This window comes from Saimiri boliviensis, chromosome 2 (genome assembly GCF_048565385.1).
Source record: "Saimiri boliviensis isolate mSaiBol1 chromosome 2, mSaiBol1.pri, whole genome shotgun sequence".
Classification (NCBI taxonomy): Eukaryota; Metazoa; Chordata; class Mammalia; order Primates; family Cebidae; genus Saimiri; species Saimiri boliviensis.
Window position 1 is genome coordinate 30,577,369 of NC_133450.1, and position 27,408 is coordinate 30,604,776.

Genomic DNA, 27,408 nt, shown 5'->3' on the forward strand with positions numbered 1-27,408 from the left:
TGCCTGGGCACAGTGGCTCATGCTTGTAATCCCAGCACTTTGGGAGGTTGAAGTGGGTAGATCACTTAAGGTCAGGAATTTGAGACCAGCCTGCCCAACATGATGAAACTCCATCTCTACTAAAAATACAAAAATTAGCCAGGGATGGGGGCGGGTGCCTATAATCCCAGCTACTGGGGAGGCTGAAGTAGGAGAATCACTTGAAGCCAGAAGGAGGGAGGTGGGCGTTGCAGTCAGCCAAGATGGAGCCACTGCACTCCAGCCTGGGCGACAAAAGCGAAACTCTGTCTCAGAAATAAATAAATAAATAAATAAATAAATAGGAAAAAAGTTACACATACACCTACCATATTGAATCATAATTCTATTCCTAGGTATTTGCCCAAGATAAATGAAAGCATATGCCCATACAAAGATTTGTACATGAATATCCACAGCAGCAATTATCTGTAATGCTTCAGAACTGGAAACTCAAATATCTATCAACAAGTAAATAGATCAAAAACTATGGTACAGAACTCAGCAATAAAAAGGAACCAGCTAACACTGATGAATTTCAAAGCAATTATGCTGAAGGAAAGAAGCTCGACAAGACGCTGCATGATTCCTTTTTTTTAAAGACAGAGACTCGCTCTGTTGCCCAGGCTGCTGGAGTGCAGTGACACAACCTCAGCAGCTCACTGAAACCTCCACCTCCTGGGTTCAAGCAATCCTCGTATCTCAGCTTCCCGAGGAGCTGAGAATACAGGCACACACCACCACACCCAGCTAATTTTTGTATTTTTAGCGGAGAAGAGGTTTCACATTGGCCAGGTTGTCTCGAGCTCCTGGCCTCAGGTGATCTGTCCACCTCAGCCTCCCAGGTATGAGCCATCGTGCCCAGCCTGTATGATGCTATCTATACAAAATTATAGTAAATGGTCCAGCATGGTAACAAAACATGGTTGCCTAGGAACGGGGAGGAATCGGGGAGGAGAAGGAATGAGAGAGATTACAACAAACCATGAAGAAACTTCTGGAGGTAATAGACATGCTTATTATTTTAACCATGGTGGTGGTTTCAAGAGTATACCTATATATCAAAACTTATCATACTGTCTAAATATGTACATTTTATGTCAATTACACCATAATAAAGCTGTTTTTAAAAATGTATCTTTCTCAAGGGAGTGTGTAGGTACTCTGAAAAGTGTCAAATGAGAGGAAGGTGGTAACAGAATACTGAAGGATTTCTAAAAGGAAAAAATCTTAGTAGCTAAATATGAGAATGATGACTTAAGCATGGTATTACCTGTAAGGCTATTTAAAAAAAAAAAACTTACTTTATGGAAAAAATTCTAACAAACACTGTCAGATATGTAGAATGAAGCCCATGTACAATTTATTCACCTTCAGTAATTATGAACTCATGACTAATCTTGTCTCATCTATTCCCCCCGGCTCACTTTGCCACTCCAATATTATTTTGAGGCAAATCTTAGATATATCATTTCCTTCATAAATATTTCAGTATGTATTTCTAAAAGATAGGAACTTGAAGCCTTTTGCATTTGTGGCTTGATAGCTCATTTCTTTCAAAACATTTTTATCTTTATTATTATTGTTTTTGAGACAGAGTCTGGCTCTGCTGCCCAGGGTGGAGTGCAGTGGCATGATAATGGCTCACTGCAGCCTCCACCTCCCAGGCTCAAGTCATCCTCCCACCTCAGCCTCCAAAGTAGCTAGGACTATAGGCACATGCCACCATGCCCAGCTAATTTTTTTTTTTTTTTTTTTTTCTGTAGAGATGGGGTTTCACCATGTTGCCCAGGCTGGTCTCAAACTCCTGGCAGTCTCAAGTGATCCACCCACCTCAGCCTTCCAAAGTGCTAGGATTACAGGTATGGGCCACCATGCCTGGCCTCAAAATATTTTTAAATGCAGCATTAGATCCACAGCAAAACTGAGCAGAAAGTACAGAGTTCCCATATACCCCCTCCAACAGGCACAGCCTCTCTCTCTCTGTCAACATCATGCATCATGTGGTAAACTGTTACAACAGATGAACCTATACTGACAGTTCATAGTTTATCTTAGGGTTCACTTTTGGTGTTATACAGTCTATGGGTTTGTATAAACATACAACGACAGGTTTCCATGATTACAGTATCATACAGAAGAGTTTCACTGGCCTAAAAAGTCTTCTGTATTCTCCAGGAGGCCAAGGCAGGAGAATCGCTTGAGCCCAGGAGTTCAAGACTGGCCTGGGCAACATAGCGAAATCCCAGCTCTACAAAAAAAAAGTAAAAACTAAACACTAAAAATAAATAAATAATTAGCCAGGCATGGTGGCACACCTGTACTCCAAGCTATTCACAAGACTGAGACGGGAGGATCATTTGAGCCCAGGAGTTAGAGGCTGCAGTGAGCTATGATCACACAGAGGGAGACTCTGTCTCAAAAAAATATATAATGATAATATGTATTTGATTCTATGCTAGACATACAACTCACTCTTATATATGGCAATTTTTATAGGAAATGTTAATATTTACTGAACAACTATGTGCTAGATAGGGTACTAATCATTCAGGTTATCTCACTTAATTTAAATAAAACTCTAAGTTAATTGCTATAAACTTCATTTAAAAGATAAAGAAATTGAAGTTTAGTGAGGCCAGATAAACTGCCAAAGATCCTAGTGCTAAGAAGCTCTAGAACAGAAATTCAAAGTCCGACTGTTTAGTCAAGAGACCCTACTGTTAACTGGTACCTTTATACTACTAACTGGGTAAACCATAAGCAATTAATGATAAAGACTGAGATTATCTCCACATTCTCACTGTTAAAAATAAAATTTCAATAAAAATTATTGGCACTCCTCTTGTAATATATATATTTTTTTGAGACGGAGGCTCGCTCTGTCACCCAGGTTGGAGTGCAGTGGTGCAATCTCGGCTCACTGCAACCTCCGCCTTCCGGGTTCGAGCAATTCTTCTGCCTCTGCCTCCCGAGTAGCTGGGATTATAGGCATGTGCCGCCACGCTAGGCTAATTTTTGTGTATTTTTAGTAGAGATGGGGTTTCACCATGTTGGCCAGATTGGTCTTGAACTCCTGACCTCAGGTGATCCACCTGCCTCAGCCTCCCAAAGTGCTAGGATTACAGGCATGAGCCACCGCCACTGGCCTTGTAATATTTTTATAGGATAAACCTCTAGAAGTAAAATGCTAGGTCAGATTAGATTAGGTCAGATTTAATTGTTAAATTATTTCCAAAAGGCATGTGTATCTGTAGATTCAATTAACAGCTTGCCTCCAAATAAATACTAACTTTACTTCAAAGAGCACAGCATATGAGAAAGCCTATTTCCGAGCCGGGCGCGGTGGCTCAAGCCTGTAATCCCAGCACTTTGGGAGGCCGAGGCGGGTGGATCACGAGGTCGAGAGATCGAGACCATCCTGGTCAACATGGTGAAACCCCGTCTCTACTAAAAATACAAAAAATTAGCTGGGCATGGTGGCGCGTGCCTGTAATCCCAGCTACTCAGGAGGCTGAGGCAGGAGAATTGCCTGAACCCAGGAGGCAGAGGTTGCGGTGAGCCGAGATCGCGCCATTGCACTCCAGCCTGGGCAACAAGAGCGAAACTCCGTCTCAAAAAAAAAAAAAAAAAAAAAAAAAAAAAAAAAAAAAAAAAAAAAAAGAAAGCCTATTTCCCTACAACCTCAGTAGCAGTATATCAATTTTTACTTACTGATAGGTAAGAAACTATTTCTGACTATCAGTAAGGCTGATCAACTAGGCTTTTCATATATTTATTGTCATTTCTATTTCTTATTCCATAAATATTGCTTGTAATCTTTGCTACTGAGTTGTTCATGTTCCTCTTAATTTCATAAGAATTTTATGTATATGAGGATATATCTGTCATGTATTTCAAACCTTTGTCCATATATCTGTCATGTATTTCAAACCTTTGTCCTGGTTTGTTTTTTGACTTTGTTCATAACAGTGTTTGCCACACTTTGTTTTTTGAGGCAGGGTCTTGCTCTCTTGCGCAGGTTGAAGTGCAGTGGCATGATTACAGCTCACTGCAGCCCTGACTTCCTGGGCTCAAGCAATCCTCCTGCCTCTGCTTCCCAAGTAGCTGGGACCATACGAGCACACTACCACACCCCACTAATTTTCACTTTTTTAGAGATGAGATCTCGCTATGTTACCCAGGCTAGTCTCAAATTTCTGACCTCACGTAATCCTCCTGCCTCAGCCTCCCAAAGTACTAGGAATATACTGGCATAAGCCACCACACCTAGCCCTACAATTAAGTTTATAATTGTGTGTAGCTGAATATGAACTTAGGTAATTTTATAAGGAAAACACAATTTTTTTTTTTTTTGAGACCAAGTTTTGCTCTTGTTGCCGAGGCTGGAGTGCAACAGTGCCATCTTGGCTCACTGCAACCTCTGCCTCCCGTGAGCAATTCTCCTGCCTCAGTCTCCCAAGTAGCTAGAATTATAGGCATGTGCCACCATGCCCAGCTAATTTTTGTAGTTTTTTAGTAAAGACAGGGTTTCACCATGTTGGCCAGGCTGGTCCCAAACTCCTGACCTCATGATCTGCCCACCTCAGCTCTGAAAGTGCTGGGATTACAGGCGTGAGCCACCACGCCCAGCCTTTTTTTTTTTTTTTTTTTTTTTTTTTTGAGACAGAGTCTCACACTGTCCCCCAGGCTGGGGTGCAGTGGCACGATCTTGCCTCACTGCAACCTTTGTCTCCCAGGTTAATGTGATTCTCCTGCCTCAGCCTCTGAGTAGCCAAGATTACAGGAACCTGCCACCATGCCTGGCTAATTTTTTTTATTTTTAGTAGAGAGGGGTTTGCACTACGTTGGTCAGGCTGGGTTCGAACTCCCGACCTCAAGTGATCTGCCCCCTTTGGCCTTTCAACATGCTGGGATTACAGGTGTGAGCTACTGTACCTGGCCAGAAATTTATTTTTACAACACCCCAAAATCCTAATGTTTTTCAATATATACACACATGTATACACAGTTACAAGTGTTTACAAACATTATATTCTACCCTTTTTCCTTAATATCTCATGCATACGCATAGGCAGTTAACATGCCTACGTGGTTATAATGTATTCAATTATGCTGATGTATTTAGAGTCTGAATATTGACTTAAATGTTTTCCATAATTAATATTTATAAGAAAATGTATTGGCAGGCACGGTAGCTCTCTTTGGGAGGCCAAGGTAGGTGGATCACTTGAGGTCAGGAGCTCGAGACCAGCCTGGCCAACATGGTGAAACCCGGTCTCTACCTAAAATATAAAAATTAGCCAGGTGTGGTGGCACACTCCTGGAATCCCAACTACTCAGGAGGCTGAGGCAGGAGAATCACTTGAACCTGGGAGGCAGATGCTACGGTGAGCCAAGATCACACAACTGAACTCCAGCCAGGGCGACTGAGCAAGACTGTCTCAAAAAAGAAAAAGAAAGAAAAGAAAATGTATTAATCTTTTAAGACTTAATGGGCCAGGTGCAGTGGCTCACACCTGTAATCCCTGCACTTTGAGAGGCCAAGATGGGTGGATCAACAAAGTCAGGAGTTCAAGACCAGACTGGCCAAAAAGGTGAAACTCCACTTCTACTAAAAATACAAAAATTAGCTGGGCATGGCGACGAATGCCTGTAATCCCAGCTACTTGGAAAGCTGAGGAAGGAGAATCGTTTGAACCCGAGAGGCAGAGTTTGCAGTGAGTCAAGATTACGCCACGGCACACCAGCCTGGGCAACAGAGCAAGACTCCATCTTAAAAAAAAAAAAAGACTTAATGCATACTGTTTAGATTTCTACAATTAGAAATGTGGGGCTCTATGCCTGCTCTGTAGGACAGAACTAGAAGAGTGGTTTAACCAAAGAACTAGCAAGTTAAGTGGAAAACTTGAAAACATTTATTAATCATAGGGAACATGTTTCCAACAACACACAGAATTGCATTCAGCACTTGACCAAGCTTTGTGATTCCCTGGAGTCAGAGGTTTAACCATTCCTATAATGCCAAGAAAGTCTGTCATTTCCACAAACAGCTGACCTAACTGATTAGAGATAATACTGAACATTTGTGGGGCTGCTGTGTTAGGCTTAAGCCTAAAGTTTCTTAACGTATTATTAAGATTTGTACCTAAAAGATTTTACTCACGCAAAAGCTAGTATGTTTCTCTGGAGGTCGTTGAGATTATATTTTATTTTATTTATTATTTTGAGATGGAGTTTCACTCTTGTTGCCCAGGCCGGAGTGTGATGGCATGATCTCAGCTCACTGCAACCTCTGCCTCCCAGGTTCAAGTGATTCTCCTGCCTCAGCCTCTCAAGTAGCTGAGATTACAGGGAGGTGCCACCATGCTAGGCTAATTTTTTGTATTTAGTAGAAACAAGGTTTCACCATGTTGGTCAGACCAGTCTCAAACTCCTGACCTTAAGCAATCCACCCACCTCAGCCTCCTGAAGTGCTGGCATTACAGGCATAAGCCACCTCGTCCAGCAAGATTTTAAGTTCTTTTTTGCCTTACTCCACTTTAACACAACTGAGAAAAACAAATTCTTTACTATAAACAGTACAGGAACACTGTCAAAGGCTGACTGGACCTGCAGATTAGATTTAACTTAAGATCTGCCTCTTACTTTGTTTCCCTTCAAGGTCTTTTAAATAGCTCATAGGTTTGCTTTTTGTTTATTTTTATTTATTTATTTGAGACAGGGTCTCACTTTGTGACCTAAGCTGGAGCGCAATGGTGTGATCTCAGCTAACTGCAGCTTTGACCTCCTAGATGAACCTTGAAAACGATCCTCTTGCCTCACCCTTGCAAGTAGCTGGAATTATATGGGCGCACAACCACACCCGGCTAATTTTTGTATTTTTTGATAGAGACAGTGTTTCACCATGATGAGCAGGCTGGTCTGGAACTCCTGCCTCAAGTGATCCACCTGACTTGGCCTCCCAAAGTGCTGGGATTACAGCTGTGAGCCACCATGCCCAGCCAACATTTTTTTTTTCCAATTGAAATTAACAAACATAGCTGAAGCTTTTATTGACAACAGGGCATAGTATAAACTCCAATTACCAGTAAGAATATAAGAATGTTCTCAGGCCAGGTGCAGTAGCTCACACCTGTAATCCCAGCACTTTGGACGCGGAGGTGGGCAGATAACAAGGTCAGGAGTTCGAGACCAGCCTGGCCAGCGTGGTGAAACTCCACCTCTACTAAAGATACAAAAAATTAGCCAGGCGTGGTGGTGGACACCTGCAATTCCAGCTACTTGGGAGGCTGAAGCAGGAGAATCGCTTGAACCCAGGAGGTGGGAGGCTGCAATGAGGTAAGATGGCGCCGTTGCACTCCAGCCTGAGCAACAGGGCAAGAGTCTGTCTCAAAAAAAAAGAATGCTCTCAAAAATCTCTGACTTTTCTGGTTTCTCTCTCTCTCTTTCTCTCTCTCAATTTTTCTTTCTTTTTGAGACAGAGTCTCACTCTGTCACCCAGGCTGGGGTACACTGGCATGATCTGCAATCCCTAAGTCCTGGGTTCAAGCAATTCTCGTGTTTCAGTCTCCTGAGTAGCTGGGACTACAGCTGCGTGCCATCACACCCAGTGACTTTTTTTTTTTTTTTTTTTTTTAGTAGAGAGAGCGTTTTACCATGTTGGCCAGGCTGGTCTCAAAATCCTGACCTCAAGTGATCCACCTGCCTCAGCCTCCCACAAGTGCTGGGATTACAGACATGAGCCACCACACCCAGCCTTTTTTGGTTTCTTTTATATCAGCTGTTCTAACTCTATGACTTTAGTCAGTCGTAACAGAAAACCTTGAATGCTTGATCTCTTTTCACAGATATTCATCAGGTGGCATACTACTCTTTTGCGACTTTTCCTCACATTAAAAAATATTTTAGGTTGGGTGTGGTAACTCACACCTGTAATCCCAGCACTTTGGGAGGCCAAGACAGAGGGATCACTTGAGACCAGCCTCGCAACAAGATGAAACCCTGTTTCTGCCAAAAATACAAAAAATTAGCAAGGCATGTGGTGGCATGCGCCTGTGGTCCCAGCTACTTGAGAGGTTGAGGTGGGAGGATCACTTGAGCCCAGGAGGTCAAGGTTGCAGACAGTCGAGATTCCACCACTGTACTCCAGCCCGGGTGACAGAGCAAGATTACTTTTTCAAAGTAGGTTTTTAAATTATTAAACAACTGTATTATAGAACATTTAGAAAATGAAAGGAGGAAATCACCAAGATCACCCATGTTTTTATTCTCTTATTTTTCCTGAGATAGATGTAATACAGGCGTGAACCACCACACCTGGCCTTCAATACACTCTTGATGCATAACATTCTGGAAGAATCCTAGCAATCTTTAAAATGGTTCTAAGGTCCATATATCCAATCACAGCAACTATCTTTGAGAAACTCACAGAAGTGCAAAAAGACTAATGAATTAGTATGTCACTGCAGCACTGTCAGTTACCGCAAAAAACTTGAAGCTACCAAATGTTTATAAACAGAGTAATTTCTATATATTCTCAAGAGAAGAGAAAAATGCTAGAGCTACATACATCTACATATACAGGAATGCCTAAAATTTTACATAGGAATGTCTCTTTTGCAACATGTATTGACATGTATGTGGAAATTCTCTTCAACTTTCAGACACACACTATATAAAGTTTTAAGGGCTGTGCGCGGTGGCTCATGCCTGTAATCCCAGCACTTCAGGAAGACAAGGCAAGCAGATCACAAGGTCAAGAATTCAAGATCATCCTGGCCATCATGGTGAAACCCCATCTCTAATAAAAATACAAAAATTGGCTGGGAGTGGCAGCTGGCACCTGTGTACCAGCTACTCAGGAAGCTGAGGCAAAGAGAATTGCTTCAACTCAGGAGGCGGAAGGTTGTAGTGAGCTGAGATTGTGCCACTGAACTCCAGCCTGATAACAGAGCGAGACTCCATCTCAACAAAAAAAAAAGTTTTAAAACATGCAAAATAGTACTATATAATGTGGTATTATTTATGTACATAAATATTACAGTAAACATGATTTTTAAAAAGTTTTAAAACATGCAAAATAGTATTACATGTGATATAATTTATGTAAATAAATATTATAGTAAACCTGATATACACTCAATTTTTTTATAGTAAGTATGATAAATACCCAATTCAGCATAGTAACTTCCTGAGAAAAGAGAAAAAGAAATGGGGGAGGGGCATTTATTTGAAATTTTTTGTCATATACCTAGTCTCTTTTCAAATTAAATGCAAAGTCTTGTTTCATTAAGTTAGGATTTCATTTAGTGTAGAATCAATAAGCAACAGAAGCACACACACAAAAAAAGCTTATTGAAAATAACAGCAAATAAGATGTTAAAGTCTAATAAAGTTGGGAGATAGGTACCTGGGTGCCTATTATATCATGTGCCATACTTTCTGTATGTGCTTGAAACATTTCAAAACAAAAACATGAGAAACAAATATTTGGACTAAAAAAAACAAACACAATTTCAGCTCTCTGATTATTCCGTCATCAAACTTCAAATCCTTTTAATGAATGAGATTACGCACAGCAGCCCACAAAAGCAAAACTATTTTCCAGGCCATAGCAGCTCATCGCTATATTTGCTTAGAGCTGAAGAAATGAAGCTAAAGGCAACATTTGACCTCTGGAATGAGAAAAGCTTTAGCTGTTTTCTTCTATTTGAACACTAACAATATAGAACTGTAATAGTACTCGAAGTTAAACAAGAAAGTCAACTAAGTGAATAAGACTTGGTTAGTCAGATCTAGAATTATTTCAGTTTGATTATACTTCTGGTAGGGTAACTGACTTGGTCCTATTGCTCAAGACTGTCCCAGTTTTAAAACTGAAAGTCCTGTGTTCCAGAACCTCTAGTGTCAGACAAACTGGGACAACTGGCCATTCTAGCTTCTGGGCACATCAAAACTTTCCAGCTGGGAAAAAATTTTGAAATTATCTAATTTTACTGATGGGAAAAGGGAAGAATCCTAAGTCGTCAGAGCGTAAAAGGAACTCCTAGGCCATCCAGTGCTCTAGTTCAACTGCTGAATTCACAGACTAATCCTCTGCAGATTAGATTAGAGTGGCCTTCCAGCCTTTTGTGACTGTAGTGAAAAGTACACACAAGCCTACAAGGCAGCCCATCGTCTTTCAGATGTAACATAACTGTGGGAAAAAAAAAAAAAACAAAGAACAAACCGAAGTCTCTCTCTGTTGCCCATGCTGGACTTAAACTCCCAGACTCAAGCAATCCTCCTACCTCAGCCTTCTGAGTAGCTGGAACTACAGGCATGCATCACCATGCCAGGCTATGAGAAAGTTCTTTTCATTGATCCAGATCTCATTGCCTGGTAACTTCCACCACTACACCTAGCTCTGCTTTCTGCTTCCACCACTGTTCCTAGCTCTGCTCTCTGGTCCTAACAGGAAAATCTGACTCCACACCCAGTATAACTGGATAGATTATGGTTGGCCTTGTGTTTTCCTCTATTCTGGTTCCACCTCTAAGAATCCTACAGATACTCCAACCTTCTCATAGGACATCCATGCAGTCTGCTTTCCCTTTCTTTCTTACTTTCTTCTTTTTTTTTAAAGATGGGCTTTCACCATGATGGCCAGGCTGGTCTTGAACTCCTGACCTCAGGTGATCCACCCACCTCGACCTCCCAAAGTGCTAGGATTACAGGCGTGAACCAACACGCCCGGCACTTTCTTTTCTTTCCCTCCCTTCTTCCTTTCCTTTCCTCCCTCCCTTCCTTCCTTACTTTTTCTTTTTTTTTTAAAGGTAGGGTTTCACCATGATGGCTAGGCTGGTCTTGAACTCCTGACCTCAGGTGATCCACCCACCTCGGCCTCCCAAAGTGCTAGGATTACAGGCGTGAGCCACAGCGCCCGGCCACTTTTTCTTTCTTTGAGATGAAGTTTTGCTCGTCACCCAGGCTGGAGTGTAATGGCGTGACCTTAGCTCACTGCAACCTCCACCTCCTGGGTTCAAGTGAGTCTCCTGCCTCAGTCTCCTGAGTAGCTGGGATTACAGGCACCCGCCACCAAGGCTGCATAATTTTTGTATTTTTAGTAGAGACAGGGTTTCACCATGTTGGCCAGGGTAGCCTGAAACTCTTGACCTCAGGTAATCCACCCACCTTGGCCTCCTAACGTGCTGGGATTACAGGCGTGCACCACTGCACCTGGCCTCTGCTCTCACTTTATAATGATTAGCTAGCAGAGCTGTAGTCAGATTTAATGTTTGTGTATGTAGCTGGTGAAGAGTCTCTTTGTTCAACAGCACAGATTACACTCCTTTCCCAATTCCCTCCTTTGAACTCAGAACTTCTACACTTATCCTTGCATTGTACAATCATAATGAATATTTACTGAGCACTAACAGGAACTGTTAGGTACTGAATACAGTAAATAAAATGGACTCGGCCCATAGAAGAATAAGAGCAAGATAGGTAAAATAATAAACAACATGAACTATGAGGTGCTATAGACCTTGGAAATCTGGACAAGGCTTCAAGTGAGGTGGTGATATGTGAGTTAGGTAGGAACTGTATCAACACCTATATGTTAAACAGCCCTCTGTCTCCAGCAATCAGCTAAAGTTCAACAAATATATTATAAATTTGGTAAAGTAGAGAAAGCCTACTCGGCCCCCTCAGCATTTCTTGGAAGGAAGGGAGATGATAAGTGAATCCAGTCTGGCAAAGGCAGTTTCAGAGACTGACACTGTACCTGGCTACGTACAGTATTGCTCAGGTGGTTGTCCTCGGACATCTGTGCATTCTGGAAATAGGACAATGGTGCAGGTAACTCTGTCATTGGAGCAACCGTATAGAAATACTTTTTCACAGACAACAAAGCCTCTTGAGGTTCTGAAATGGGAAAGAAAAACAGAACTGTCTGCACTACAATTATACTGTTTTAAAAAAACACTTTCATAGATTACATTAAGCAGAAACAAACCTTTCTTTCATGTGTTCTCCTCCAGGCCAAGCTGTCTAAGGACCTCAAGGGCTGTTGTCACTTGCAGTCTCCCAGATTAGGTCTGAAATAGGATTTTGCCATGTCATCCATTGTTTGTTAAATCCTAGTAAATTCATTTAAACCAATCAAATACTTATAAGACCAATTTGTAAACCAGGAATGTATTAATTTGCCATGACCTTCAACTAACTGACAAATTTACTATAAGCTCAAGGTAGACCTCTTTAGCAGTAAGTAGAACTGCCTGAGACACCAAATATTTTCAACCACAAAGATACTTAATGACTTCATATTTACAGCAAAGGGATCGGAGTAATCTTAAGGAATGTCCTCCTCAACATTCCTTTTTCTGTGCTGACCAATTCAACCTAATCTTTTTTTTTTGAGATGGAGTTTCACTCTTGTTACCCAGGCTGGAGTGCAATGGCCGGATCTCGGCTCACCGCAACCTCCGCCTCCTGGGTTCAGGCAATTCTCCTGCCTCAGCCTCCTGAGTAGCTGGGATTACAGGCACACGCCACCATGCCCAGCTAATGTTTTGTATTTTTAGTAGAGACAGGGTTTCACCATGTTGACCAGGATGGTCTCGATCTCTTGACCTCGTGATCCACCCGCCTCGGCCTCCCAAAGTGCTGGGATTACAGGCTTGAGCCACCGCGCCCGGCCAACCTAATCTTTATATTTTTGTAAAATCATCTGTCTAGCATTTTTAATTTTGCAAAATTCTATAATCTCATCTTATCCTTATTACAATGCCCCAAGGCAGTGTGAACAGGTAACATGCTTATTTTACAAAAGGAAAAGGGAATCCAAAGAAGTTCAGTGACTTGCTTAAAATGACACAACTGGGTAGACCTGGCAAGAACTGCAGACTCAGCCGGGGCACAGTGGCTCACACCTGTAATCCCAGCACTTTGGGAGGCCGAGGCAGGCAGATCACTTGAGGTCAGGAGCTCTAGACCAGCCTAACATGGTGATGCCCCATCTCTACTAAAAATAGAAAAATTAGCCAGGCGTGGTGGCACACACCTATTAATTCCAGCTACTCAGAGGCTGAGGCAGGAGAATCACTTGAATCCCGGAGTCGGAGGTTGTGGTGACCCGAGACTGTGCCACTGCACTCCAGCCCAGGCAACAGAGGGAGACTCCGTCTCAAATTTAAAAAAAAAGAGAGAGAGAGAGAATCGCAGACTCCGGACTCCCAGTCTCAGCCCTCTTCTTTGATCTTGGCACAGCCTTATTTACAGGGATGACTTCAGAGTTCACCCTCCTGGGGGCCACATTCCCATTTGCCTGCCTATCTTAATTTCTATCAGCCAATTCTTTATGATTTCAACTTTTCCTTTTCAGAGAAAGTCTTCAAATACAGAAGGGAAAAATCTGTGTACATACCTAATGCTGATTTCCAGTATCTAAAACATTACCATATACACATTTACTTAAAAAACATTTTCTCAATGTCCCATTTCATTTTCACTTTTAACATCAGTATCTTCTTTCCTCTAAATATTCTTATTTCTTTTCTTCTGATTTTTCATCAAAAATGCATAAAGTAACTTTTCATCTAGTAAAGGTATCAAGTTCAAAATAACCCTTAACTACCTATATTTGTATCATTCAAATCATTACACATTTTTTTTTTTTTTTTGAGATGGAGTCTCGCACTGTTGCATGAGCTGGAGTGCAATGGCGCTATTTTGGCTCACTGCAACCTCCACCTCCTGGGTTCAAGTGATTCTCCTGCCTCTGCCTCCCGAGTAGCTGGGACTACAGGCTGGAGCCACCATGCCCAGCTAATTTTTGTATTTTTAGTAGAGATGGGGTTCACCATATTGGCCAGGATGGTCTAGATCTCCTGACCTCATGATCCGTCCACCTCGGCCTCCCAGAGTGCTACGATTACAGGCATGAGCCACCGCACCCAGCCATCATTACACATTTTTAACCAAGGTGATGTTCCACTTTATCCTACATGCTTTTTTATACCATGTCTATCTTTCTCCTCCCTTCACCTTCAGCCTATTGTCAGCTAGCATGAGATCAGCAAAATGCAAATTAATATTAACTGAAGACATAGTGTAAATTTGTTTAAAAAATAAAGTGCTTGAGGCCAAGGGTTGCTGATCAGTCTCTAGCCTGGGCAACACAGCAAGACACTATCTCTACCAAAAAATAATAAATAATTAGCTGGTTGTGAGGAAATGCATCTATAGTCTCAGCTGCTCAGGAGGCTGAATGGGGAGGATTGCGTGAGTCTGGGAATTAGAGGCTGCAGTGAGCCAAGATCTTGCCACTTTACTCAGCCTGGGCAACAGAGTGAGACTCTGTTTCATTAAAAAAAAATTTTTTTTTTAACTAGATTTTTGTAGGAATTTAACCTATATTTAGAGTTATTGATACTTTCATTCCTTTTTTTTTTTTTTTTTTTTTTGAGACAGAGTTTCGCTCTTGTTACCCAGGCTGGAGTGCAATGGCATGATCGCAACTTCTGTCTCCTGGGTTCAAGCAATTCTCCTGCCCCAGCCTCCCGAGTAGCTGGGACTACAGGCATGTGCCACCATGCCCAGCTAATTTTTGTATTTTTAGTAGAGACAAGGTTTCACCACGTTGACCAGGATGGTCTCGATCTGTTGACCTCGTGATCCTCCCATCTCAGCCTCCCAAAGTCCTCGAATTACAGGCGTGAGCCACAGCACCCGGCCTTTTTTTTTTTTTTTTTGAGACAGAGTCTTGCCCTGTCACCAATGCTGGAGTGTAGTGGCACAATCTCACTCATTGTGACCTCCACCTCCTGGGTTCAAGCGATTCTTGTGCCTCAGTCCCCTGAGTAGCTGGGATTACAGGTGTGTACCACGATGTCTGGCTAATTTTTCTATTTTTAGTTAAGACAGGGTTTCATCATGTTGGCCAGGCTGGCCTCAAACTCCTAACCTCAAGTGATCTACCTGCCTCAGCCTCCCAAATGCTAAGATTACAGGTGTGAGCTGCCCCTGTCATTTAATATGGACAAAATTAAGATTTCACAATACAGATGGTCCCTTATGACAGTTCAGTTTAAAATTTTTTCAGCTTTAATATGATGCAAAAACAGTATGTATTCAGCAGAAACTGTACTTTTTGAGTATCCATACGAGTTCACTTCCAGTGAGGTAGTTAAACTGTACGAGGCCAGGCACAATGGCTCAGGCCTGTAATCTCAGCACTGTAGGAGCTGAGAAGGGCAGATTACTTGAGGCCAGGAGTTCATGATCAGCCTGGCCAACATGGTGAGAACCTGTCTCTACTAAAAATACCAAGAAAAGGCCAGGCGTGGTGGCTCAAGCCTGTAATCCCAGCACTTTGGGAGGCCGAGGCGGGTGGATCATGAGGTCAAGAGATCGAGACCATCCTGGTCAACATGGTGAAACCCCGTCTCTACTAAAAATACAAAAAATTAGCTGGGCATGGTGGCGCATGCCTGTAATCCCAGCTACTCAGGAGGCTGAGGCAGGAGAATTGCCTCAACTCAGGAGGCGGAGGTTGTGGTGAGCCGAGATCGCGCCATTGCACTCCAGCCTGGGTAACAAGAGCGAAACTCCATCTCAAAAAAAAAAAAAAAAGACAAGAAAAAAAAATGAGCTGGACATAGGTGGTGTGCGCCCATGGTTCCAGCTACTCAGGAGGCTAAGGTGGAAGGATTGCTGGAGTCCGTGAAGTCAAGGCTGCAGTGAGCAGTGACTGCACCACTACACTCCAGCCTGAGTGACAGAGTGAAACCCTGTCTCAAAAAATAATAGTAATATAATAAAAGTATATTCCATTATTAAAAAATCCTTAAAGTCTCATATAATCCCTCAGAAATAAAACAAGTAAACAAGACAGTCTTAGCCAAATGAAATAAGCAAAATAAAAGGAAACACAAACAAAAATAAAAGTTAAGTAGGCCAGGCATGGTGGCTCATGCCTGCAATCTCAGCCTTATGGGACACCGAGGCAGACAGATCACTTGAGGCCAGGAGTTTGAGACCAGCCAGGCCAACATGGTAAAACGCTATCTCTACTAAAAAATACAAAAAATTAGCTGGGCATGGTGGCTCATGCCTGTAATCCCAGCTACTTGGGAGGCTGACACAGAAGAATTGCTTGAACCTGGGAGGCAGAGGTTGCAGTGAGCCAAGATCAGGCCACCGCACTCCAGCCTGGGCAACAGAGCAAGACTCCATCTCAAAAAAATAAAACAAAATGCATGTAAATAAAATGTATTACACTTACAGGTTAAATATGAGCAGAAGTTATTACCATGCACTAAACAAGATTAGCATAATCTTATACAAATTTAGAAATATTAAATGATTATTCACTAAACAAGAAAGATACTGTCTAGTTATGTGTAAAACTTAAGAGATAGACACTATTAAACTAAGATTTAATAAACTAATCTACTATGTTCATTTTATCCTTTTACAGATGAAAACAATGTAGCACACAGAAGTTAACTTGCTTAAGGTCACATCTGGCAAGCAAGGGGTTGGAATTCACAGGGTACACTACATTGCCTCTGTATAAAACTCGGTGGCTGGGCGCGGTGGCTCACGCCTGTAATACCTGCACTTTGGGAGGCTGAGGCGGGTGGATCACAAGGTCAAGAGATCGAGACCATCCTGGTCAACATGGTGAAACCCCGTCTCTACTAAAAATACAAAAAATTAGCTGGGCATGGTGGCACGTGCCTGTAAACCCAGCTACTCAGGAGGCTGAGGCAAGAGAATTGCCTGAACCCAGGAGGCGGAGGCTGCAGTGAGCTGAGATCCAGCCATTGCACTCCAGCCTGGGTAACAAGAGCGAAACTCCGTCTCAAAAAAAAACTCCGTAAGTGGGCTGGGCGCAGTGGCTCACGCCTGTAATCCCAGCACTTTGGGAGGCTGAGGCAGGCAGATTACGAGGTCAGGAGTTCAAGACCAGCCTGATCAACGTGGTGAAACCTTGTCTTTACTAAAAACACAAAAATTAGCCAGGCTTGGTGGCGTGTGCCTGTAATCCCAGCTACTCAGGAGGCTGAGGCAGGAGAATCACTTAAACCTGGGAAGCAAAGGTTGCAAGGATGCAGTGAGCTAAGATTGTGCCACTGCACTCCAGCCTGGGTGACAGAGCAAGACTCTGTCTCAAAAAATAAAAAACCTCCATACCTGCCCTGTAGGAGTTTACAGCAATGAGGATTATGACATTTTGAATGGATTTTGATTACTAGTAAAACTATTACTTAGAAGTAAATGAGATCTTAAAACTTCAAAAACTGCTCTAAGTATAAATTATAATCTCAATATCCTAGTATTTATGTTTTTTTTAAAAAAGGATAAGCTATAATGCAAATCTTTTTTTTTCTTAGGAGACAAAGTCTCACTCTGTCACCCAGGCTGCCAGGCTGCAGTACAGTGGCAATCATAGCTCACTGTAGCCTCCAACTCCTGGCCTCAATCAATCCTCCCCCCTCAGTCTACCAAACAGATGGGGCTACACGGCTGGCTACTTTTTTATTTATTTTAGAGAAAGGCCCTTGCTATGTGGCCCAGGCTGACCTTGAACTCCTGGCCTCAAGCAATTTTATCACCTCAGTCTCCCGAGTAGTTAGGATTACAGGCCTGAGCCACTGTAGACAATGGTCATTTTAACAGAAGTAACTTCCATTTTTACCCTATGCTAACAGGATCTGTTCAGTTATTACAAGAAACCATACAAGCTGATACAAACTGGGCATACTGGAGCTTTCTCAGACAAATCCTGTAAAAAGCATCAATAATATAGCAGACACTTTAGCATTTTCTAATACTATCTTCAAAGTTCTTTTCACATCTAGTCTTCCATTTGAGTCTTAAAGAAACCTCATGAGGAAAGGAATCTGTACTGACATGTAAAAAAAAACTCAGGAAAGAAAGGTGAAAGATTTTGCCTACACAGAGTTACAGGGCGATGGTACAAAAATGCCACTTCCAGAATTCAAGTCTTCTGATGCCCAGCCCAGGTCTTCTCCGGTTCACCCAGAGAAATCTTGTGCCTCCCTTGATGCTTCCAAAGATCACAATGCTACAAGGTGAGCCTCCCCAGGAAAGCTGCTCTTTACATGGGGCTCAGTAGGAAGCAGAGGCAGGCAACAGGGCTACATCTTCAGTCATGCCTGGTGAACAAACAAGCTCTACTGGTACAAAGAAAGGGGCAGGCAAAGCTAGATTTGATTTTGGTCCAGTAACAGCTGAAAACAATTGACGACTGCATGAAGGTCAATGATCCCACTGTTCAGCCAGGGTGGCAAAAGACACTGGAAGACTTTTTAACATTCTTTGCTGTGAACATTCTCAGCCCTGTCAACAACAACAACAACGATGACGACAAGTTACTGTGAACTGAGGATCTTTCATGGGACTTGAATTGAGGAGCAGGTGGGAGTAGAGGCAGAACCTACTTTGGTGTTTTTGCTCTCTGGTCACCTGCTGAAAACCGACAAAGCACAATACTTGAATTCACTGACATCCATTTCCTTAATCTCAAGACACTTGCTCAATCAGACAAAAGGAAAAAGAAATCCTCTCTGATGGGAAACTAGAATTTATTACATACAAAGAAATTAAGAAAGCCCCAAGAGAACTATAAATAATCTCAAAGCTCAGATGTGCTGAACAGAAGTCTGTCTAAGCAGAAAACCTTCTACCTATCAGCACTTCAGAAATTATCACAGGAGCAATGTTTAGAACCTCTAAATAAGTTTATTAAAAATCTCATGGCCGGGCACAGTGGCCCACACCTGTAATCCCAGCACTTTGTGAGGCACAGGAGAGTGGATCATGAGGTCAGGAGTTTGAGACCAGCCTGGCCAACATGGTGAAATCCCGACTCTTCTAAAAATACAAAAATTAGCTGGGTGTGGTGGTGGGGGCCTGTAAACCCAGCTACTTGGGAGGCTGAAGCAGAGAACTGCTTGAACCTGGGAGGCAGAGGTTGCAGTGAGAGTCACTGCATTCCAGCCCGGGCTAGAGAGAGAGACTCCATCTCAAAAAAAAACAGGATCCAAGATCCAAGATGGCTGATCACTAGCAGTTCGGGATTGTAGCTCCCAGTGAAAGCACAAAGAAGGAGAGGACGCCACACCTTCACATGAATTCTTGTTGCTCACGCACCAGGAGATTCCCAGCAGAGGAGCCCCACGGGTCGCCAGCGCGACTCTTGTGACCCGCGAGGCAGTTTTGCCGGCGCCTCGGAGCGTCGATTCTTGGTGCAGAGTCAGAAAAGCACCATTAATCTTAACGCAACTGATTTAGTCGGCACAGTGGGTTGCTCAGATTTCGGCGCTGAGAATCAATAAGTTGGACGTCCACTCAGAAACCCAATTACAAAGACAGTAATTATAAAGACTACAGATGGATAAATCTACAATGAAGGGAAGAAAACAGCCAAAAAAGGCTGAGAATACCCAAGATCAGAATGCCTCTCCCTCAGCAGGGGATCACAGTTCCTCATCAGCAACGAAACAAGGCTTGATGGAGAACGAGTGTGTTCCAATTACAGAAGCAGGCTTCAAAATGTGGATAATAAGAAACTTCTGGCCGGGCGCAGTGGATCAAGCCCGTAATCCCAGCACTTTGGGAGGCCGAGGCGGGTGGATCACGAGGTCGAGAGATCGAGACCATCCTGGTCAACATGGTGAAACCCCGTCTCTACTAAAAATACAAAAAATTAGCTGGGCATGGTGGCACGTGCCTGTAATCCCAGCTACTCAGGAGGCTGAGGCAGAAGAATTGCCTGAACCCAGGAGGCGGAGGTTGCGGTGAGCCAAGAGTGCGCCATTGCACTCCAGCCTGGGTAACAAGAGCGAAACTCCGTCTCAAAAAAAAAAAAAAAAGAAAGAAACTTCTGTGAAATAAAAGAACTTGTTCTAACCCAATCTAAAGAAACTAAGTACTTTGAAAAAAGGTTTGACGAAATGTTAACAAGAATACACAATTTAGAGAGGAATATAAGTGAATTGATGGAGCTGAAAAACACAATACAAGAACTACGTGAAGTATGCACGAGTTCTAACAGCCGAATTGATCAAGCAGAAGAAAGGATATCAGAGGTCGAAGACCAACTCAATGGAATAAAACAAGAAGACAAGATTAGAGAAAAAAGGATAAAAAGGAACAAGCAAAGTCTCCAAGAAATATGGGACTATGTGAAAAGACCTAATCTACGCTTGATAGGTGTACCTGAACGTGACGAAGAGAATGAACCCAAGCTGGAAAATACGCTTCAGGATATTATTCAGGAAAATTTTCCCAACCTAGTAAGGCAGGATAATAAACAACTCCAGGTAATACAGAGAACAACACCACAGAGATATTCCTCAAGAAGAGCAACTCCAAGGCACATAATCGTCAGATTCACCAGGGTTGAAATGAAGGAGAAAATACTAAGGGCAGCCAGAGAGAAAGGTTAGGTTACCCACAAAGGGAAGCCTATTAGACTTACAGCAGATCTCTCAGCAGAAACCCTACAAGCCAGAAGAGAGTGGGGACCAATATTCAACATCCTTAAAGAAAAGAACTTTCAACCAAGAATTTCACATCCAGCCAAACTAAGCTTCATAAGTGAAGGAAAAATAAAGTTTTTTGTGAACAAGCAAGCACTCAGAGATTTCATCACCACCAGGCCTGCTTTACAAGAGCTTCTGAAAGAACCACTACATATAGAAAGGAACAAACAGTATCAGCCTTTCTAAAAAGTACCAAAAAGAGCATCAATATAATGAAGAATTTACATCAACTAATGGGCAAAATGGCCACCTAATATTAAATGGCAGTATTAAACTCACATATATCATTATTAATTCTAAATTTAAATTGACTAAATCCCCCAATCCAAAGACAGACAGGCAACTTGAATAAAAAACTAAAACCCATCGGTATGCTGCATCCAGACCCATCTCATATTCGAGGATACACAAAGACTCAAAACAAGGGATGGAGAAAGATTTACCAACCAAACAGAGAGCTAAAATATATAAATAAAAAGCAGAAGTTACAATTTTTGCCTCTGATAAAATAGTCGTTAAAGCAACAAAGATCAAAAGAAGCAAAGAAGGACATTATATAATGATAAAAGGATCAATGCAACAACAAGAAGAGCTAAAGATCCTAAATATATACGCACCCAATACAGGAATACCCAGATATACAAGACTAATAAAGAGACTTAGACTCCCAAACAATAATAGTGGGAGACTTCAACATTAATATTAGACAGATCAATGAGACAGAAAATTAACAACGATATCCAGGACTTGAACTCAGATCTGGAACAAGTAAACATAATTAACATTTATAGAACTCTCCACTTTAAATACACAAAATATACACTCTTCTCAGTACCACATCGTATCAACTTAGAAGTTTAAACGAAATGTTGGTTGGCTCCTTGTTTGTTATTCTCTTCCCTCATTTTCTTTTATTTCTCCATTATTAAGGACAATTATAGGCATACCCATATTTAGATTGCATTCTAGCCTGGGCAATAAAGCAATACCCCCATCCTCTCTCCCTCTTCCTCTTTCTCTTTCTTCCTCTTCTTTATTCTTTTTCTTATTATAAAAAATCTAATCTCCTTTCCTTCTGCCCCACCTTTCCTCCCCATTCTCTCTTCTTATGTCTAAAAAAAAAAAAAAAAAAACACACACACACACACACACAAAGACTCCATCTCAAAAAAAGTAAGAAAAAGAAATACGGATACATCACATGTATCCACCATTATAGTATTATACATAGTGTTTTCATTGTTCTAAAAGTCCTCTGTGCTCTCTCCACATTCATTCTCCTTTTCCCCAATCCCTGGCCAACACTGATCTTTTTACTGTCTCCACAGTTTTGCTTTTTCGAGAAAAAACAAAAAACAAAAAAACAAAAAAAAACCTCATTTAAGAAACTACCAACAGAAAAGTATTAATACTTTTTTTCTCTTACTACATCCCAGTGTAACAACTAAACCTCACACTCCTACAGAAGTTACTTAATTATTAATACAATTTTTTTTCACTCAGACATAAATGTAAACAAAATTTGTACTGTAGAAAAACATCTTCAGGAGACTTTTAACCATGAGCTCTAGCATAAAGGGTTTGTGGCTTGTTTTAATGTCTCTAAGCTACTCGACTAGTTTCTCTTTCACTTAGAAAACTGCTACAAGTAGCGCCGGGCGCGGTGGCTCAAGCCTGTAATCCCAGCACTTTGGGAGGCCAAGGCAGGTGGATCACGAGGTCAAGAGATCGAGACCATCCTAGTCAACATGGTGAAACTCCATCTCTACTAAAAATACAAAAAAATTAGCTGGGCATGGTGGCGTGTGCCTGTAATCCCAGCTACTCAGAGGCTGAGGCAGGAGAATTGCCTGAACCCAGGAGGCGGAGGTTGCGGTGAGCCGAAATCGCGCCATTGCACTCCAGCCTGGGTAACAAGAGCGAAACTCCCTCTCAAAAAAAAAGAAAAAAAAAAAAGAAAACTGCTACAAGTACTTTCTGCTGCATCTGCATTGCAATGCTAAATTTTCAAGTGTCAAATGAGCTTACGATTTATTCTTTATTTTACAAAAGTATTTAATCAGGCTTAGTGTTATTTGGAAAGCTTCTCCCTTGACAGGCAGCCCAGTTCTGATTTTATGAATGGGCTGGAAAAACCTCTACTTAACTTTTCAAAGGTAAATGTAACCAAACTCTAAACTTGAACCTATAATTGAAATCATTTTTGAGACACAGTTTTGATCAGCCCGGGCTGGAGTGCAATGGCCTGATCATGCCTCACTGCAACCTCCACCTCCCAGGTTCAAGTGATTCTCCTGCCTCAGCCTTCCAAATAGCTAGGATTACAGATGCCCACCACCATGCCCAGCTAATTTTTGTATTTTTAGTAATGACCGGCTTCACCATGTTGGATCACCAAACTCCTGACCTCAGGTGATTCACCTGCCTTGGCTGGGATTACAGGGGTGAGCCACTGTGCCCGGCCTATAATTGAAATTAATTTCAAAATGTTTTTAAACTAATTTAAAACTTTGGGAATACATCCTCAAAAGCCTCCTCTGGTTTTTGAGAGACTAGGAGCAAATCATTTCTCCAGCCCTATAAAAGGCTTTGGGAACACGCGGCAAATGCTAAAAAGAGCAAGGGTAGTGATACATCCCATTTGGTGATTTTTTTTTTTTTCTTCCTCCTTCCATCCCACTCCACCTCTGTTAACCATCTGTGGTAGATTAGATTATTATTCAGCAAATATTCACTCCCTCCCCCAGCCTGGCCAAGGGAGGAATATACCACTCTTCAGTGATGTTACAAGCTTGGCTCTGTAGTTTGCTTGGCTGCATGGTGGTTGCAGTCTACTACCCACTCCTATGTCTTTGGCCATTATCATATGACTACCTTTGGTCAATGTAATCTTAGCAGATGTGACATAAACAGACACTTAAACTATGCTTGTGCAATTGACCTTGCCTTCTTGTACTTCTGCTGCTGCCTTGAGAAAAGTTTACCATGGAGAGCCACTGCCCCTTCAGCCTGGGCCCCAGAATAAGACATACAAATAAGAACTGCCCGAAACGATCCACAGACCTACACCTTGAAGCAGAACCTTGAGAGAGAATACATGCTCTAAGCCGCTGAGTTTGGGGGAGGTCTGTAGAGTTACTATAGCAACTTGTTTTTAAATGGTTATGTTGGCTCAGAAAATGCAATAAAAACGAACAAAGACTGAGAATGCAAGTCCAAAATCCCTTATCTGTAACTCTTAGGACTAAATGTGTTTAGAATTCAGATTTTTTTGGGATTTTGTAAAGGTACTATGCAAATACCAGATGTTACATAATGCCCCTACATCATAGAAGCAGAAAAGCAAAACACATTATTAAGCTATAGTGAAATAAATGAATAGTTTTAAATCACATTAAAAAAAAAAGAAAATAGCTGGGCGCAGTGGCTCAAGCCTGTAATCCCAGCACTTTGGGAGGCTGAGGCGGGTGGATCACAAGGTCAAGAGATCGAAACCATCCTGGTCAACATGGTGAAACCCTGTCTCTACTAAAAATATAAAAAATGAGCTGGGCATGGTGGCGTGTGCCTGTAATCCCAGCTGCTCAGGAGGCTGAGGCAGGAGAATTGCCTGAACCCAGGAGGCGGAGGTTGCCGTGAGCCGAGATTGTGCCATTGCACTCCAGCCTGGGTAACAAGAGCGAAACTCCATCTCAAAAAAAAAAAAAAGAAAAGAAAGAAAGAAAATAAATAAAGACTATAACTAGGCCAGATTTTGTTGTCAAATTAGTTATGAAAAACCTTTTGGTTTTCGTGAGTTTTTGGACTTCAGAACTACAGTTATGAGACTATATGATCCTACATACCTTTGTATAATTATAAAAAATCTTTCCCAATAAGTTATTTAATTTCAATAACTCTATAAGGGAGGAGTGATTACTCGAAATCATTTTCTAAAATTATCTGTGGAAATAGAATACAACTAACTTTTAATGAAAAAATGATTATTTGCACCTAATTAATTTGTAAATCACTGGTTATATTTAGCATTGTCTGCAGTCTGTCTTTTGCTTTGATCAACTTAAGAACTATACAAGGCACTGCGAAAAGCAAACACTAGTATCTTTTTTCTCACTCTCTAACCCAAGCAGGAGTATTAATATCTTTCAATCAACACTTACTGGGTTTCTTCTACATAATCACAAACTGTGATGGGGTTGGTAATTCTACTGAATCAGATATTGCTTCTATTTTCTTTAGGAGCTTACTATCTAGAGGGCAAGACAAGTAAATTTTTACACTTACTGGTTAGATGTTGAAATAAAAATGTTAGGTATATTGTGTTAAAATAAATTATTCACATTGGTTTCACCTGTTTTACTTTTTCCCCCCTTCCTGATGGAGTCTCGCTCAATCACCCATCCTGGAGTGCTGTGGCATGTTCGAGGCTCACTGCAACCTCCACCTCTCCGGTTCAAGCAATTCTCCTGCCTCAGCCTCCTGAGTAGCTGGAACTACAGGCACACACCACCAAACCTGGCTAATTTTTGTATTTTTAGCAGAGATGGGTTTTCGCCGTATTAGTCAGGCTGGTCTCGAACTCCTGACCTCAGATGGTCAACCTGCCTTGGCCTCCCAAAGTGCAGGCAGATTACCAGTGTGAGCCACTGCGCCCAGCCCCTTTTCACCTTTAAAGATGTGTTTATGGCCGGGCACGGTGGATCGTGCCTATATCCCACCACTCTGGGAGGCCAAGGCAGGAGGATGACTTGAGTCCAGGAGTTTAAGACCAGCCTGAGCAACATAGTGAGGCTCTTGTCTCTAAATAATATGTTTATTACAAAATCTAAAATAGGGATAATCACCCTGTGGTTCTCCCAAAGTGCACGCTATAAATCTGTATGCCTTTTCTCCAAAAGAAAAAAAAAAATTTTTTTTGTCTGACAGTCTCTCACTCTGTTGCCCAGGCTGGAGTGCAGTGGCCGAATCTTGGCTTGCTGCAACCTCCTCCTCCTGGGTTCAAGCGATTCTCCTGCCTCAGCCTCCCTCGGGAGCAGCTGGGACTACAGGCGCACGCTACCACGCCCAGTTAATTTTTTGTAGAGACGGGTTTCGTCATGTTGACCAGGCTGGTATCGAACTCCTGAGCTCAAGGATCCGCCCGCCTCGGTCTCCCAAAGTGCTGGGATTACAGGCGTGAGCCACCGTGCCCGGCCTCACATTATATTTCTATTGGCTAGTGTTGCTCTAAATCTTCGGTTCCTTCTGCTACAGCAAACCTAACACTCAAAATCCCTGCCAACCTTTTCCTGAAGCTTCCCTCCATCCCTTCCTCCGTTCTGGTGACCCTGCACTGTGGTGGTTCTTCAACCACACTCATTCTCCTCAGCCGGCTCCTTGCTCTTCTTCCACCCCCTAGTTACAAGTGTTCCTAAGTGTCTGCCTTGGCCTCCTCTTCCCCTTCCGAACGTGAGACTTCTCCTTCACTGCTCCAACATCAACTGGAAACCTACGGAATTGATTCGTGTTTAAGCTCCAGTCCTGTTCACAGGGCATTTTCACCTGCTGGCACGTCCCAAGTGACACTTCCAAACCATTTCTCGCCCTCCTCTCTAAACCAGTTCCTTCCTCCTAACTTCCTTATTTCTGAGAATGTCTCTGTCATGTTCTAAACTGAAAACCTTCTAATCAACTTTACACTTTATTCCCTGATCCTCAATTGGTTGCCAGGTCCCGTTCGTGTTTCTTTTAAGCCTCTGCCACCACCGCAGATCGAACTCTAATCAATCTCACCTGAGTTATGGAAAAGCCACCTCAATTCTCTCACCCATCCCAGCCGTCACTACAGATTAATGTGCCTAAAGCAGAGCTGACCACACGGTGAGAAGAATCTGAGAGAGAAGCCCCAGCAAACACAAGAGGCACTGGACACGCATGCCTGGAGACAGTCCCGACCAAGGAGAAAGCATCAGACCCCGTTTTCCGCCTCGAACGAGAGGCGTGCGGACTTCGCCCTGAGTGCCCGTCGTCCCTGGACAAGGACACACCCGGGGCGTGAAGTGTGGAGTTTCACCAGTTGCTCAAGCAGACCCAGCCCAAGACGCTTCCTCTTCCTCCGGCTGCACTCCAGCCCAGACGGCTAATCCCGGCCCAAGGCACCTGCGCCCTGAGACGTCTTTCAGCAAACAGCGTTTCCGCACCAAGGCTCCGCAGAATCTCTCTCCACCCCGCCGCGCCCGAAGCCCGAGAAACGGGCCGCCCCTCCCGGATTCCCACACGGGGTTCCCCGGCCCACCCGGCCGCGCCCCGCCCCTCATCCGTCAGGACACCGGCTCCGCGGCCCGGGCGGCGACAAAGGGCCGGGCCCTGCTCGCGGCCGCCCGTATCCACGGCGCCTTCCTCTCTCTCCCAACTCCCCATCACGCACACAAGCTTCCTAGCCGCCGCCGCTGCTGCCGCCACCTCCGCTTGCAGTTCAGGTTCCTTCCAGACCAGCCGCTGTTTTGTTTCCGATGTGAAATCGCGGACCCCGGAGCTGCCTGTCCCAGGCCCCGCCCGAAAGCCCTTACTGGTGTCGTCATTTCCGGCCGTGGCGTCGTTGGCGGCCCACGGAGAGGGGAGGGGCCAGGAGGAAGGGGGCGGAGCCTCCGGCCAGGAGCCCAGGTTGCGGGGAGGACCCAGCGCTCCACCTGGCCTTTCCCACCTGGCGGAATCCGCTCGGGGTGCTGGCCTAGGTTATCGGGGATCTTGAGCTGAGAATGAAAGTCCCTATATAAATTGGGCCCAGCGTGTGCTTCTCCCGGCATACAAGCGATGGCCATCTTAAATTTAACACCTGTCTTTTCTGTAG

The 27,408-nt window shown here is 43.0% G+C and overlaps 1 protein-coding gene across 3 annotated transcripts in view; it reads right to left on the reverse strand.

Annotated features, from left to right (window-relative positions):
* PSEN1 (presenilin 1) overlaps positions 1-27,135 on the reverse strand; it is a 96,765-nt gene extending 69,630 nt beyond the window's left edge. Inside the window, exons 1-3 of one of the 3 annotated variants that reach the window (XM_010335244.3) lie at positions 26,986-27,135; positions 12,017-12,098; positions 11,798-11,925 (exon numbers count right to left, since the gene is read on the reverse strand). In XM_010335244.3, coding sequence (XP_010333546.1) covers positions 11,798-11,872 — 75 coding nt within the window. In that variant the 5' untranslated portion in view covers positions 11,873-11,925; positions 12,017-12,098; positions 26,986-27,135. Of the gene's footprint in view, positions 1-11,785; positions 11,926-12,016; positions 12,099-26,717; positions 26,741-26,985 lie in introns of those variants that run through there. The other 2 variants (XM_003924504.3, XM_074393028.1) reach the window with 2 other exon arrangements.
* Between the last annotated feature and the right edge of the window lie 273 nt (positions 27,136-27,408).